At 37.8% G+C, this 17111-nt stretch overlaps 3 protein-coding genes across 9 annotated transcripts in view; 1 reads left to right on the top strand and 2 right to left on the bottom strand.

Moving 5' to 3' along the window:
* Positions 1-5534, bottom strand: part of Antp (homeobox protein H90) — a 123401-nt gene extending 117867 nt beyond the window's left edge. For both annotated transcript variants that reach the window (XM_072898077.1, XM_072898083.1), the window contains exons 1-2: positions 4454-5534; positions 3972-4012 (exon numbers count right to left, since the gene is read on the bottom strand). The gene's annotated coding sequence lies outside the window, so the exon portion shown is untranslated. The remainder of the gene's footprint in view (positions 1-3971; positions 4013-4453) is intronic.
* A 207-nt stretch (positions 5535-5741) lies between these two features.
* Positions 5742-17111, top strand: part of LOC140668775 (uncharacterized) — a 185125-nt gene continuing 173755 nt past the window's right edge. For 3 of the 6 annotated variants that reach the window (XR_012047243.1, XR_012047242.1, XM_072898091.1), the window contains exons 1-2: positions 5743-6382; positions 6874-6915. Coding sequence is in view for 2 of the 6 variants with exons in the window: in XM_072898091.1 (XP_072754192.1) it covers positions 6322-6382; positions 6874-6915 (103 nt within the window). In the remaining 4 variants the exon portion in view is untranslated. Of the gene's footprint in view, positions 6383-6873; positions 6916-17111 lie in introns of all 6 variants that reach the window. The other 3 variants (XM_072898092.1, XR_012047245.1, XR_012047238.1) reach the window with 3 other exon arrangements.
* Positions 15415-17111, bottom strand: part of Ubx (ultrabithorax) — a 103497-nt gene continuing 101800 nt past the window's right edge. The window contains exon 3 of the mRNA XM_072898089.1: positions 15415-16023. The gene's annotated coding sequence lies outside the window, so the exon portion shown is untranslated. The remainder of the gene's footprint in view (positions 16024-17111) is intronic.

The raw sequence follows: 17111 nt of genomic DNA, 5'->3' as shown, positions 1-17111 counted from the left end.
CTGTGAAAGTGTGTAAAGGAGTAATGTATGCGGTGCTGGTAATGCACTTAGGGAGATAAGAGTTTCCCACTTATCCAAGGACATTACCGGATCTAAAAAATCAACAGAGGTTGCAGAAGAATCAAAATTTAGCGAGAAAATTATCACCGCAGATTACTGTATGGGTTTACTGAAAGCGGTAGTCTCCCATAGTATTTTCTCATTAGTAATAAACCGAGTAAAGAAAGATAATATTAATTATAATCGATGAAGATAATCAACAAAGAGGGTGCGGGTTGAATAAATAATTATAATTAAATTAATATTATTAATGCGCGCAAGACTACATTTCTGTCAATCTTTTTTAGATCATGAAGATTATTAATATCTTCACATCTCACGCTTTCCACAAATTGCCAACCCCGATCAAATTAACGCGGAGTTAGTTTTACATAACGCCATCCCTGATATCAAGAGACAGGGGTCGAGCCTTTCCCCTAAAAGAAATGTGCATTAAATCACCGGTACTTCGTCCGTTGCTCTCCTCCTTTGTCCTCAGTCGATCTTAGAAGCAGCAAGCCGTGGCAGGTTCTACTTATCTCGAGAAGAGGAAAAGGGAGAGAGCGCTATCCTTTTTTTTATCTAGTTACGAAGATGCGAAGGCGCGTCGCAAACCGACCGAGGGAGACTTTCTGTCGGTGGTACAAGGAGGTAAAGGTTGCCCGGGAAGAAGGGGGGGGATGGCGCGGGATTGGGTGGCAAGGAGGGCTAGGGGGGTTGAAAGCAAGGGTGTTATCTGGGTGGCGGAGAGGACCAAGTACCAACATAAATATTAGGCTCCTCGTTAATGCCTCTGGTAGCTACTGGCGTTACGTTTCGCAGTAAGTAAATTATGCGATATGAAATTATTAGCGCCATTAAAGAAATTTATACTTTTTCGGTGCCACTCCACTCGGCCACCTATATCTAGCCGAAGGACTCTAAAGGAGACGAAAGGAATGGTGACGATTTTTCCTGACTTTATCTGCCTGCCGATGCTCGTTTCCTTGCCTTCTGGAATACTGCAATGATATCAGTTCGCCCAGCCCATTTTTGCCGCGTCCCTATTTTTCGTTTTTCTCGTACCTACCATTCCCACTTGTCTGATACATTGCTTAATGTTTTTGCAAGAGCCAATTCCCATTCTTATCCTCCGCCGTTATAAGCAGCGATATTTTGATTGTCAGATATATATCTCCATCCGTTTGTCTTATATTATGAAACATTTCACTTGAAACAGCAAATTTATACGATCGTTTAACGATAATTCACAATAATTGTAAGTACATTAATTTTCCTTCGAGAAAAGCACTAAAATATTCACTTGGAATTTTCGCTAAATTATTTTTTAATTTTATATTTATTCATCATTGAATCAATAATGCTTAATGTTTTTTTATAAATTTTATATATTTTAAATATCTAAACAACACGTGTATTTGCGCTTTCATACAACGAAACGTAAATTTCAGATGCTGTTCTTGTATTCCGCATCTTAAACACCGTATCTCGCGATTACGAAATATTTTCGACGGGCCAATCGCATTGCACAACGTTGGTATGAATTTTGAGGCGGACTGTAGGCTACATTCTTGTGCCGCGAGCAAATAAAACGAGCCGACGAAGACAACATTATTACGGAACGCTGCCAGCCATTGCTCATGCCTTGCTTCCTTACGTATTTCCAACCATATACATATACAAGAGCGCGCGAACGCACACTCAGCGATATATGTAATATATATATAATATAATATACACATATATATTATATACATATATATATGTATATATATTCGCGTACATATTCACTTATGCATACACAGTTTGCGATACAAGCGCGAACACTTGGGTCTGAATTCGTTCTGTACCTCTACAATATCGACAATAATTGAGTCTGCTTTCTAAATGTAAGAGCGAAGTAGGCACGTTAATTAGAAACTACATTCTCGTGTTTCCGTCACATATATCACGCATCCTCACACAGAAAGATATACTCGCAACGATATAATTCCGGATAAAGAGAAATTCTTATCTTACGCGATAAATTAAGCAAGGCATTGGTAAGATTTTCTTGCTCACACGTGTCGTGACAAATATATATAACTACGAAAAGAAAGTAATAAAGTTGACGTAACAATCACAAAAATAGTTTTAATATTTTTTTTTTTTAATTTGCGTGAGAATAAATTTTGAAATGATTGAGAAACTCAGTTGCATCTCTCTTGCATGTCTTTTCAGACAATAAGATAAATATTAAAAAGACTGTGGGACATTTAAACCAAATATATTTATTATTATATAACTATATACTCTCTCACATTGTGATAAAAAATTAACTGTCTCTCTCTTTGTTTTATTATATAATAATATATAACAAGTATTTAAAAAAAATAATATATTTGTTATATAATAATAAATATATTTAAAAAATATAATAAAAAAGGTTATAAAACAAAGAGAGACAGTTAATTTTTTATCACAATGTGAGAGAGTTGTAACGAATGTCGTTGTCATTAGATTGTACAAATCTTGAAGCCAAACCAGCGTGTTAAAATATATGACTACCTTTAGCAGAAAAGAGAATAAGGGACTAAATGGTGAAGAGCGCTACAATAGAGTTGGCACGCTCTATGGTCATAGAATCATGGCTGTCTATTCAATGAGCTCGAAAATAGCCTTCTTCTACAGATATCTCGTGGGATTTCACGAAATGGCATATTTTATGGAAGCACGACCTGCTGTACTTCTAATATCTCGTATTTGCATTGTCAAGAGCTAATTCTATAATAGTATACGGAGAAAGGTATCTCTAATTTGATGTGTCGCAGATTATTATTATATATACAGCGAGAAGAATTTTTATCTTTGTAAATCTATAAAAAACTTGAGACAAAGTAAAGTTATATTAACATATTGCAAACTTATTAAAACATCCATATTTAATATAATATTTAACATCACTTTCCGTCACTTTGTTTTCGAAAATGTTTCTTGAAAATCAAACTAATTTAGACATAAGAATGACTGAAAATCCTTTGATATTTAAAGTTGTTATACTAAAGATAAAAAAAAGAAATAAAAAAAATAAGAAACGCACAAGTAAAAGACTGTACGACCGCGTAAGTTGAAGATCGTGGAAGCTGTGAGAGGTAGAAGCAACGGTGGTAAAAGGGTCGTCCAAGAGGTCACTGTCGAAGGAGTCGTAAGAGGGTGAGGAAAGCGGGTGGAGAGTAAGGAGGAAACACAGAAGGGGTAGAGAGGCAGGGGTGCCCAAGAGGAGTAAGCGGAGAAAGGGGCAAGAGGTTGCCCTCCATGAATCACGACACGGAGGCTGATTTAGAGGCCCAGAAGTTGCCGCTATAGGTACTAGCAGCCGCCTGTAACCTCCAGGTGAACTTGCTGTAGAGAGAGAGTGTATCCTAATGGATCTTATACGTAAAAATCTCGAATAGAGCTAACGATGTTATTCCTAAATTTTTATTGCAAGTATTACATTATTCTACAGAATAATTGATCCCTATTGATTAATAGTTCATGACAATACCATAATGTCAATAGGCTTCTTTATTAGATATATATAACGGTGTTTCAAAATTTAATTCCTTGTTAAATCATTAGAATGTGTTCCGAATTTTTTATTAATTTTCCGGTTCAACGCCACTATGTTTTTCTTATAAGAGGCGCATATATACATTTCGTTGAGTAACTACAAAGATATTATGTGTACATAGTATTCATAAAATTGGGTGATAATGTAAATATATAATATTATTATTAAACTACAAAAATAATTTAAATTTTCCTATATACAATCCTATTAACAATTGTCAAAAAAAATTTAATACTTTTTGACACTCGACGAGCTCAATACAATAATTTTAGTTTTGTTTTAGTACTTGTTTTCATACTTGTAAGATTAAGATACAAAATACATGTAGTTTAGCACTCACCGATACGATGCGCAACAGCGGAGTATAGTACATGCGTTGATCTGTAAAATACAAATATATACCAATTATAAAAAATAGTGTCCAAAATAACAACTATTTAAAAAAATAATAATTATTATATAACTTAAATTTGCATTCAATTTTTAACAGATATTTAATAAAAATATACATAATTTATAGATTTTTTAAATATAAATTTTTATAAAGAACATATGATAAAAACAAATTTTTATATAATAAATAACTACATAATTATAAATATTAAATTTATATTAATATGTTATAAAATACAATATTGTATAATATAAATTATTGTAAATATTTTACAAAAATTCTAAAATAAAAATTCTAAAATAAAATTTACGATTTATTTTATATGTGCATTATATTGTACAATATAAAATAAATCACACGGAGGTAAACGAGCAATTAATTTTATAGGTAGTAAACGATATAAATTAAATAAGTTATAAATTACTTACTCCAGGGTTGCTCCGCCGTCGCCCGATGCCTCCCCGGACCTCCTCCTCTCTCTCTTATTCATCCTTTGCTCGTTTATGGCACTCACAACACTCACGAAAACAGAGATATTAATTACGATCGCGTGCGCGCACTAATCAGCAAATTATGATGATCGCGCGACACTTTGCACGGCACTCCCGATGCGTACTTTGTTGTACTCACACGCGATGCGCATTTTGGTACGATATATAACAATAGTAGAATAACATGAAAATTACAATTAGCTCTCGAACATTGTACGATTAATATCACGCGCACAATGTTATTTCTATGTTACCGAATAGTATGGTTTTTTAAATTGTTATCTTGTATTTAACGTAAGTAAATAAATATATGAAATAAAATATATACGATTAAAAATTGAAGACAAATATCCGAGGAACGTAATATTCGAAAATATATCATTGTTTTGCTGATTATTCGCACGATAGATTTCTATTCAAGTAAATCATTTGAAAAATACATATTTTAACAAATTATCAGATATGTATCTACGTCATATGTGTAAACTTTGAATTTATGCTACGCACAGTTGACCGATATCAAAATACATAATTAATTACGACCTCATATATAATAACTAAACGAATTATGACAACGCCCGATTCATTTTCATCCATGACACTTTGTCGATGACTGAAAAATTCGTAAATGACATCAACAATTTTATCCTGATATCGTGCAACAATAAGCAAGTCGAATTAGTAGTTAATTAAGAATGTATCGTCCAAAAATACATCAAAATTCAATATTGATATATTGCGAAGAGAGACATACATATAATTCACGTGAAATCCATGTATATATATTATTATATATTTCTGCATCAAATCAGTGAATCGTGCGAATATCTGCTTTGAGTAGGCGTCATATTTAATTAAACGTTAATCGTGGAAATTACGCGGATTGATAATTTAATTGTAATGCTCGCGTTTGGCATCTTCCAGTACTCCTTGTGATCGCATTGCTCGAAGGACAACGGGACAATGAACGGAGCGCGATTCACGGCCAGCTTACTCGAGCCTCGCGACGCAAATGACAGCAAGGACACGGCATATAGACAGTAGCGCCTCATACTCATATCACTATACGCCGCTATCTTTTATGTTTATATATATATATATATATATATATATATATATATATATACATATATATATACTATTGCTTAGGAATGTGACCGCGAGTATCGAACGAATGTTGTGCTCGACCTTGTCCTTGTGACGTATGTAGGACGTAGCGGGCGACGGCGCTGTTATTGTTCGCACGCAGTTGCCTTATTACACATTCACGCGGCGACACACGAGCTCCGTGTATCGTCGTATTACTTTCCGAAATGCGAGAGAAATCGGAAATTATCGTCGATTTGTCCACACTTGTGTAGTCTAAGATTATCATGGCAAAAGGAAAGCACGTTACTAAAGCACACACTAAAGCATATACTATTAATTAGCAATAAATCATCCGTTGTCATAGAACTTACATACTAAAGAATTCGTATATATTTTATTCTAATCTTCATTGTAAAAAGAGCGTGGTAAATACATTCTCATGATCGAACATAATTCAAAGCTGCAGGGCATCTCTAGGTATACAAATTTCATGGCCGTGGCAAATTACGTATAAAATTGGCAGCCCTGATTTTCGAACGTCGAGTAGATCGTAGGTGGTTTTTCTCTTGTGTTTTTGTCACGATACACCAAAGTGCGCGTCGAGAGTGCCAGGCAAAGTGTCGCGATCGTCGTATCTGCTGATTAGTGTGCGCACGCGATCGTAATTAACCGTGCTTTCCGAACCGAGTGATGTGAGTGCCATAAATGAGAGAAGAATGAAGAAGAGAGGAGGAGGAGGTCCAAGGAGGTATCGGGCGACGGCGGAGCAACCCCAAGGTAAGCAATTTATAACTTATTTAATTTTTATGTAGTTTTCTATCTCTAAAATTAAGCGCTCGTTTACCTCTGCGTGATTTACATCATATTGTTGTGCACCTATTAACTTGTATTTTATTTTAGAATATTTCTCTTTTTTCTCGAAAATACTTATTAATTATTTACAATAATCAATAATATATATAGAAATGTCAAAAGAGAAAGTATATAATATTTCAACATTACTTTCAGTTTAATATTTCTAATTATTTAGATTATATAAAAATTACTTTTTATCATACATATTTTTTATAAAAATTTATATTCGAAAAATATATATTTATATTTGAAATAATTTCTTTATAAATTACATAGCTTTTTTTTATTAAATATCTGATGCAAAATTTAATTACATAATAATAACTAGTTTTTGAAATATTTATTATTTTGGATATTATTATATAATATTGTATAATATTAATACATAATTTGTATATACTTGTATTTTACAGATCAACGCGTGCACTACAACTCCGCTGTTGCGCATTGTATCGGTGAGTGCTATTATTTTGTATTTTAAACTCAGCGAATTAGCGAATTCTAAATTTTCGCTTTAAGAACGCTCCAGAACTTCAACGAGGTCGAATAAATTAGAACCAGTACCAGCCCATCGAAAGCATGGTACTGATAAATTTCCGCGCGTGTTCTCGCAGACACGAGCTGCATATATTTTACATTCTCAATTCGGGATGAGCAGATTTATTGAGCTTCAGCGCCCAATATACCATTCACCTTCCTTGACAATCTTTCTACTTCTTAACGTATATATATATATATATATCTGCCGTCTGTATGTATTTCGTACTCTCTATTGTTGTTAGGAATTTATTTGCCAGTAACTTGTATACAAAGATCTTTAGATATTAATATAAGAATATGGTAGAAAAATTTTTTATAGATATATTGCGCGTGCAATAGTAGGAGCAAGTCACCTATATTTTAAAATAAAAAAATTTTCTTTCAAATTTACCTTTAGTAATTCCAATAAAATTAATTTTTAGTCTATACTAATTAAACGTTTTTCACTCAATTTAATATATATTACATATTCTCTAAAGTCTTAAATTCTCCTTTTTAACAGTGTACACAAACAAAATTAATTACATGAATATATTAAAATGTTGCATTTTATATTTTATGTAAATTATATTGATATGTGTTATAAAATTATAAAACGACAATGCACGCTACAAAAAGTAATATAATATAAAACAATTATACAATTTATATAACGTTATAAAATTTATAAAAATATGTACAGGTAATTTCGTATAAATGTAACCACTCTATACGTACGTGTTGTTTATCAACTAAATAGCGAATAATAATGAATAAATTAGTATTAAGCATATTGAGGCACGCAAAGCTCGATTATGAAAAGTGCGAAAGAGTAATAGGATCAAATATGAGAGGAATATATATAATAGAAGTAGGAAAGAGAGTTGCGCGAGGAGCTAGGTGAGAGAGAAGGTATAAGAGAGAAGAGTACAGCAGAATGAGTAAGTGCGAGGGCTCGTCGCTTCTCCATTTCAAGCCTAAGCGCGGCCATTCATCAGGATTTCGGCGCGCAGACGTGCTTTATTACTGCTCGGTCGAAATTGCTATCCTACGACTCCATTCCGGTCCGCGAGCTTGCATACACCGTACCCAAGCAAGCCTCTTTCGGCATAGTCAGGATAATGCATTAGTGCCTTATATAAGATTCAGCCACGCGCAAGCGATTCACATTCTTAACCAGACACAGGGTTAGCTAAATTCAAATTATATCGGTGAACGATTGCGGTAATCTTTCGCGTATATATTTTTATATAATCATTATCACAATAATAAATGTAGATTACAATAAAAAATTAACAACAATTATAATACCACGTTATTATTCATTTGCTCAAACTTTGCACACAGCTTCAATTTTCAACTGTGTATAGTTAAAAAGCTATTGTTAATATCTCGACTTTTAAATAAATAATATATTTTTTTTTTTTTTTAGTTTTCTGCAGCTTTTTTTTCGTTCTCATGAAACTCGTATCTAAGAAGAAACGAATGACTGTCCGTTAACATTTTTTCGCGATAAGAATCTGTTAGAGTTTTGTCACATTAACTGCGAGCTTTTGGCAACCTGCTGGCGTGCGTCGCGCGATTCACACGCACTCCCTCACACACATATAGGTACACGTACATAGTTCGCGGTCGCGCGAACATGCGACGATTTCTCGCATACACGTGCATACGTTGGCACGCGTGCATCGCATCTCCAACGCGTGTATACCGAAATACGAATGAAAAAGCTTAATGCGCCATTATTTACTTGATAGTGGACAAAGGGGGGGGGGGGGACGAGATTCCGGGGGACACCAGCACGTGTTTACGCGTTTATAACAGACGTGACGTAGAGTGGTTATATTCTAGCGGGGGACATGTGGTGGGAGGGTGGGTCATTGGGTGGAGGGTGGAGGGTGGAGGTCGGCAGGGCCGCGACGGGATCGCGCGAGGAGAGAGAGACGGCTGGAGGTGGCGGAGGCTGCTGTTTTGTGATGCAGCACGCACATTACCAGACCGTAATGCGGCCTCGTCGGGGCTCACCGGTTCATATATTTTATTTAGCACTGACACACACGGGGCTGAAATTACGCGCAGTTATTAATGAAACTAAACTATTAATTTAAATTCCATTGTTCCATTATAAATAATTACCTGTTAATTACCGAGCGAACCGGGGCAACCGGTGTAATGTGATTGGAGGAAAGGGGAGGGTGGGGGGGGAGGAACGAATGATTGGGCTAACAAACGTGTTTGTTACAGCGGAACTAATGTTGCCGCGAAATATATTTTTATCTTTCGAAAACGCTCTTTACGCACTTTCGTGCCTGATTATGCGACTTGGACATTATAAAGTTGTCAAAATTACTGTGTAAATTTATAAAAGAAATATTCCATAGATTTAATATTATTTATTACGTTTTAACCTTCGTAATGTGTGAGTGTGTTAAGCCACGCTCGTGAAATAGTGAATGTAATCACTGACTATTAATTGGCGTCCACCGTCCATGTTGAAGCTTAATGAGTTACATTTGCTTGCTTTATAAGTATTATTTATTACGTTATTGTGTATTAATAAAAATATAATCCGGTTATATATGTGACTCGGACAAATTATGCAAGTTGTATATTTAAACATTTATCACCGAGAATTATCTGACTACATTCAATTTCCGGTCCTCAAAGCTGTAATAATTATATAACGATTATATCTCGATATCATTATTTCCACGGAGCCCTTTATTTCCATCATCACGCATGGGGTAAGGTAAATATGCGTGCGTGCCAGCAAGAGTAGATGCCCACGTGTCTCAGGGCGGATTCAATTAATCAAAGCTGAGTCGCTGGCGGCCGGCGCTGATTGCTCTTGCGATGCACTTAGTCGCGTACACGTGATTACACGCTGTGAGATAGACAGATGAGGCTACGTGCTTGTAGTTAATCTTCCATACGTCAAACGGCACGAACGACATGAAGTGGAAGGTGAGGAGATATCCGCACCACGGACTTGGTGTACATACACGAATGACGCTCGTATCGATATAGCGGACGTCTTTGCACGAGGTGACTCCCGTAACCGCGTGTTGTGCGTGAAGAGTTCGTGACTGCCATACGCGCCGACGTATAGTAGGTAGATGTGTCACATGCAGGAATGGCATTCCGACTCGGTGAGCAATTGTAATCGACACGTACAACAAAAACAGCTGTAGAATTCGATTTTATCAGCTCGTTCAAAGACGCGTGAAATATGTGAAATTATAAAAATGCACATTCTACAAATAATCATTTACTTTAACAAAATTAAATGATGTTACGTTATTTTTTCGATACTTTGTGCCGATGTGACATGCGATAATCGAAATCGTAGGCGACGACTGACAGTACATAATAAGACGGCGCCTTGAGTCGTCAACACGTATCAGGCCAGGAAATCACGATCACGAACGCTTTAGCGCGCTATAACTTGATATGGCGCCAACGACAGTTAATTATTCGTCGTGAAGAAAACATTCAGAATTATCCCTCGTCTTTTTCAAAAAATTTTGCTGAGATCTCGCCACTTTTTCCTCGAAATTCTTTAAGCTTCGAACAAGAATTTATAAAAAAAAAGAAATGGATAATCCGAGAAAAAATGAATGTGTAATATAGAGACGTAAATATACATAATTAAAGATCCGATTACATATAATTTTATATGATCATATGTAATAATATTCAAAATTTGACACGACATGAAAGATCTTTGTAAGATCATATCGCGTTAAATGTTGAATTTAATTATGATTTATATATAATTATATAAGTCGATTTTTTTCTCACACACACACAGCTACAGGGTAAAGAGATTAGAAATGATATCGATTTCCCTAGTAATGGAAAAGAATTATAAAATAGTAGCGAACGAAGGGGATTTCATATTTCGCGGTGATCGAATTTGCCATCGTTTCCGCATTTAATATATCCGTTGCTCGAATACGGGAATACCTAGTCGCGCTACGAAGGGAGGTCAAGGAGGGTCGCGAGAGAAAAGCGAATCGAGGAGAGATGACGTAACGGAGACATAGTGCTGCCAGAAAGAGGAAAGCGCGATAGAAAGGCATCGGAGCGCACCGGCGGCGGCGCCCTGCCTCGGCTCCGCCGAGGCGCCGGCGTCACTTCCGCCCTTACTCCTATTCCCACCCGCCGTCTCGTCTCGCAACTGTTCCCGCGGTTCCTATCTCGATTCAGGCTGCCGCTTGGAATCGCAGAGAGCCTTGAAAAAAGGAGCAGAAGGAAATATACACCGACTGCCGGCGTCGGTAGGCGTTGCCCTTGCCGGGCGCGCTCGCCAGAATCGCGCGACTACGACTACGGCACACTCCGGCCACCAATAAATAAATATGAGATGCATCGGCTAAACAGTTCTCGGGTTGTTGATCTCCTGTGCGCGAGACTTGTATAAATCGGTCTTATGCTCTCTAGCATCTACGTCGCGTTCACCCCTGCGCGCGCGCGCGCTCCTGTGTATATATGCGAAAACTTTGTATCTCGATACGGCATTCCCGCGCGTTTTCCCGAATTTCACGTCGGAGTACATTTTATCCGATTCGTATCGTGATTTGACGATGGAATGGATTCAAGTATCGAGAGTACACGCGACGTGTTTCCGATTATCTCTCGCTATCTGATATCGCGACATTATATAATAACGCCTGCCTCTTTTTACCTCATTCGCCAAATTTCTTTGCGAATTCCTCGGTACTCATTATTCGGTGGCACTCTGCTGCGCACGTGACGCGCATCGTAATAATCTTCCCTGTCCCCGTCATTTAAGCCATCGCCCACGCATCTCTTTCCCCGAAAAAATAATAAGCGAGAGAGGGTTGCACGACGAGTCGACGAGATACACGATGTAGGAGACGGGAGACCAGGGCTGACAGGGATTCATAATTTCACGCGGGCTTATTGCAGTCGGTTATTTATCCTCTCTACTCATCGTGCATGCATCTCTCGCCTAAGACTCGCGGTTCTGTTCCGCCTGCGGTTTTCGCCTTCTTCTCTTCTCCCTCGCTCGTCTCCCTCTCATTCCATGTCTCACCGCATCGCAGTTTCTTCGGCGGATGAGTCATGATACGTCCAAAGTAATATCGCGGTTTAATTTAGCATAGATCATACCGTACATAGCGTTGTTTTGCGCCGATTATAAATCGATTATCCGATTTTGGTAATTGAACGAATTTACTGATAACATGAAACTGCAGATGTGTCAAAATCTACCTTCGACACGCCGTAGCATCATAATAAAGATAATAATGAATATGTTATTTTTCTACAATCTCCTCTTACTCTTTCCGACTTGTTCGTGCGACAAAATTTTGTATCGGTTTAACTTTCCGACAGGACAAGTGTTGATTTACGATTCTCACAGGCTATATATTTCACAGTTATCTGATTTAAAACTTTGTATTAAACTTTCTCTGAAGGTTAAATCCCTGCGGGATTAACAAGGACCACTGGCGTGGCGTCGAGTTTTTGGTTTCTCAACGTGTATTCCTATTTTGATGGAAAATAGTCGCTGTTCCACGCGAGTTAGGAGAAGAATATTTACGCAGGCACGACAAAAAGAGAGAGAGAGAGAGAGAGAGAGGGAGATAGAGATCGCGACTGCTTCCAACCAGATTTTCCCGGCCAGTATCCGCCGGCGATACGAATATTCGGCCAGTTCGGTGGCCAGATAGTCCCTCACTCGCCGCCCGCTCGCTTGAACACGGAGGATAATCCTCGTGGATTATTGCGGTATCACGTGGGTCCATACGTGCTCACGGGTAGGATGCCCTAGGACGTCGTATTTGTATGCCGTGGAATACACCTACGTGTTTGTATCGCACGGCTTCTCCATGGAAACCCTTGCTAGGGGCCGGGCCTGCTGCGATACCCTAATTCCTAAATCTGTCGCCATAAGTCCTCGTTACAATAAATAACCCGACCGGTGTGTGTCTGAGCTTGCGTCTCTCCTGCCTTTCTCCTCTCCCTCATCTCCTCTATCTTCTCCTTCTCCTTCTCCTTCTCCTTCTTCTGGACCATCTCCCGCTGCTTTCTCTGAACTAGCTTTAAATAAGCCTACTTGCCGCATTCGTACGGCTCAATCGCTCCGCGAAAAACACACTTGATCGTATATATATATATATATATATATATGATTTTTTTACTTTTAATGCTAGCGAGGAATGATCTATATTAAAATATTTCTCTTTGATGTATTTTATTTTAGACTATCAATATAAAAATAATATGTCAAAATATCAATAAATTTATAACGAGATGCAAAAAGTAAGATATTTACATTAGATTTTCTTTCTTCTATAATTTTTATATAATCAAAATATTTTTTTCTTCTCAATCCTGCAACGATTCAATTATTATTTAAGATTTATATTTCATGCGACCGATTCTTTCGATGTTTAGTTACCGCCTTTTATCGAACACATATGCTTGTTGAATACCCTGCTACTCTAATTTACATTACTTCTATCATGTCGCGCTTTTCATCTTATACTAAAAGCGGGCACACAGAAGAAAAAAGTGCGGTGGGCGTGAAATAATACGATCGATAAATCCTAATAAATGTCTACCTGCCTCGAGCAGACATATATAAATAAAATGTCGGTGTTCGAAGAGCGTGATCAAGCGTATTCCATCCATGTGTGCGTGGTCACGTGCGTCGCCACGCATGCGCTACGTCCAACGATGCTATACAGCTTTATCATGGGCGCCACAATATACGACATATAGTGTAGCACGTACTAATTGCAGTAGCAATCCGATTCAAGATTTTTCGCGAAGAATCTTGGATGCCGAGAAAAAAATAGGAGCTTATAAAAAAGTGATTGAATAGATTATAATCGCCATAAATTTGCAGGGAAATTTTTTACTAGAGAAGCATGTGACAACTTTTATATATCATATAATAAAATAGTTAAAAAGTACGCTCGCGTTGAAAAAAATTTTCATTTTTAAAATATATCGTACAACTTTAACAATTGTGTATACAATGTATATTATTTTTCGCTCGTACAGTTGATTTATTAGAGATGAACATTTGAAAATATACAGTGAAAAGAGAGCGAAAAGCTTTGAAAATATTTGAACTGTCTTGCATTGGAGATAACGTATCTCGCAATAGTGTGTTATATCGATGGTTCAATTGCAATATTTACACGAAAAGATGATAAGTGTGGTGAGAAAAAAAGCCCGCGCGACTTTATCATGAAATCGCTGTAGGAGATAACAGTAACGCGAGCTCGGTTGCAGTTGCAGCAAAGCGAAGATGCATCTAGAATAACGAAGAAAGGAAAGAGAGGTAGACAAAGAAGAGGAAGGTAAAGTCGAAATCGGCGCGCGAGAAAGAGAGAGAGGTGCGTTTCGAGAGTGTATGAGAACGAGTCGTTAAGGGGCGGGAAAGATGGCGCAAGGGGGTACGAGGGGGTCGGGAGAGGTGACGGCGGCAAGGGGGGAGGTGGCACAGCGGAGGATGAAGGCGGTGGGGGTGTGCATTGCGGATTTATTCCCGCCAACACATTCATCATGGCGGATTTAGCTGAACCCGTAACGCATTGCCGTGGATATATATCTGCTTCCATCCCTACCCTAACTTTCTCCCTTCTCCGTCCTTTACCCCTCCACCACCTCATCACAATTCCGACCGAATCCTCGCCGGTATATCCTATATTCTGACAAAACCTCTCTTTTTCAATGACTCCCTAACTCTTTCCGCGATACGTGAAGCGAAAGGATACTGGATCGTTTACGATGCTTCGAGTATTACGCTTCGCGATGGCATATTTTACTTACATCGCAATGTAAAAGCAGAAATATATATGTAATTACGATAATAATTACTTTAATCATTTACGTAAATAATATTTTACGTTAATAAATCAACTTTATGTAATAATCTCTATTTAGGAACCCTTTTACGAATATTTTTCATAATTTGCACCGCAGTGATAGATCTGAATAGGAAGTTACGTCAAAATAAGCTACATATATGCGCACTTCTTTTCTTTCTCGTTGACCATTCGCGGCAGAAACAGACCGTAAATAGCTCTTTAATAAATCTTTGGTGTGCTATCAGCAGCTGATCGCAATGCATCATGGCGTCGCGTTGACAGACCCCTCTAACTACTCTTCACCCTTCGTCCTCGTGCCATCCCCTCTCTTCTGCTCCGCGTAGATACGATATTACGGGGATTGGTATAAATCTATGGCTCATCCATCTACATTTTATCCCCGGAGAACCAAGACACCCACGCAGAGACGCGTGTACAAGCACACAGATGAGCCGAAACGTGCACAAATACCGTCAAAATCTTCCTTCTTCTCTGCTCCTCATATCCTGAGGGTCCCTCTATTCGCCCTTCTCCCTCGAGACGGTTCAAATCCGATCTCCAGCTCAACCCCACTTCCCCCCCCCCCCCGCCTTTCCTCTGCGCCTCGCTCGTTCCACCTGCTCTATCGAGATTCCAATAGCGGCCTTATCGAAGGCTTTGTACGATGAGGGATCGCAAGCTACCCGGGCACTTTCCGCGGGGTCCTCATGATATTTCACATTTATTATCATATTTCAGATATTCACAATCCATTCTTTATCAAGTCAAGACGTTATTAACAAAGTTACGCAAAAGAAATTCGTGAAAGATTCTGCGCTCCACTGCTGTTTTCGAAAATGAAAACTTTTGTAAAAAAAATTTCGTCAAATGCAACATTATTACAAATAATAAATTACTCGATTGTAATAATAATAATAATTTATTGAATTAAGTAATATAACGAACATATTTTATATTTAATTTATCGTTTTCTTCTGTATGACTAACGCATACATGTGTTTTCTTTTGGTGAGAAAAAAAAATATACTTACAGCAATTTTCCTAACGTATATAAATATATTAACTGTACAATTATACGAATATTTTCTACACACGTTAATTGTGAATTAGATTTTATTTAACTCCAAAAGCTGATACTGCCAACTGGTGATGATTCATAAATGATGAGAGTCCAGACAATTCCTTGGCGCCATTCTGTAAATATATACAGAAGGCAGCGCATTAGCTCAAAAAAGATTCCCTTTTATTTTTCAGAACACTGTAAAAATTTGTTCGTCTATTTACTCAACGCATCGAATCCAAATCAACACTAGTCTACATTAGATGTTCAACAGAAACACACTATTACTTAACAAAACACTTTATCCTATGTCAACGAAAGAAAATGTATAAAATTCAACTCCTAAAGAGTTGATTGCAAAGAATTAGAAATTAAACATACAAGAAATAAAATCACGATGCACTAGGATTTGACCGCATGCTCGAGTAGCACTGAGGAAACTTCTATCTTCCAAAAATCGACAGTTAAAAGGGTGGGAACGTTACGAGATAGGAAAAACTTGCTTCGACTTATTCCCCCGTTGGTTTAACAAAGTGCGATCAACGGCGGGATAACAGCTGCTCCGAGTGGCCCTTCCGGTGAGAACGGGGAGAAACGGAACGTTTCAAGGGTCTCCCTTCTCACCCCAGTGCCTGTCTCTTCCTCTCTACGCCAAATATGGCGCTTGTCTCTCGCGAAGATGGCTTTTGAATTTCGATTTAATTCGCATGTCGCAAACTGTGGCGCGCTCTTGAGAGATTTATCGTGGAACTTTTTAATTCTATATATTTTATGTAAAATATACAGTCGCGCTAGTAGTCATTCTTAACTGCATTCTTATTTCACGTCCGCGAAACGTTCTACCAGAGATTTATATGGGGGAAAAAAAAAAATTGTTATTTCTTACTGCACAAATAAGTTATTCGCAGAAGACTTTTTATACGCATAAAGTCAAGTCACTTCGTTGCGCGGAAACGTGGCACTGATACACCTCCAAACAGTACGACGCAGTTTCTTAACTTCTGCTTTCGTCATCAAACTTTCATGAGGCACCGAACGTCAAGCAAGAAAAACTTGCCGCGAAATTACCAAGGGCCCAGAGAGTTCGCTTTGGAAGCTACAGCGTAGAAGAAGGTGGGGATGAAGACTAAGCAAGACACGACGAGGAAGAAAGGAAACGAAAAGAAAGAAGAGAGGTGTATCCCGACCCAAATTCTAGAGACGAGAAAACTTGGCTCGTCAA

Source organism: Anoplolepis gracilipes, chromosome 8, assembly GCF_047496725.1.
Source record: "Anoplolepis gracilipes chromosome 8, ASM4749672v1, whole genome shotgun sequence".
In the NCBI taxonomy this organism is placed as follows: Eukaryota; Metazoa; Arthropoda; class Insecta; order Hymenoptera; family Formicidae; genus Anoplolepis; species Anoplolepis gracilipes.
Note: the sequence above shows the minus strand (reverse complement) of the source record. Positions and strands in the feature narration are given on the sequence as shown.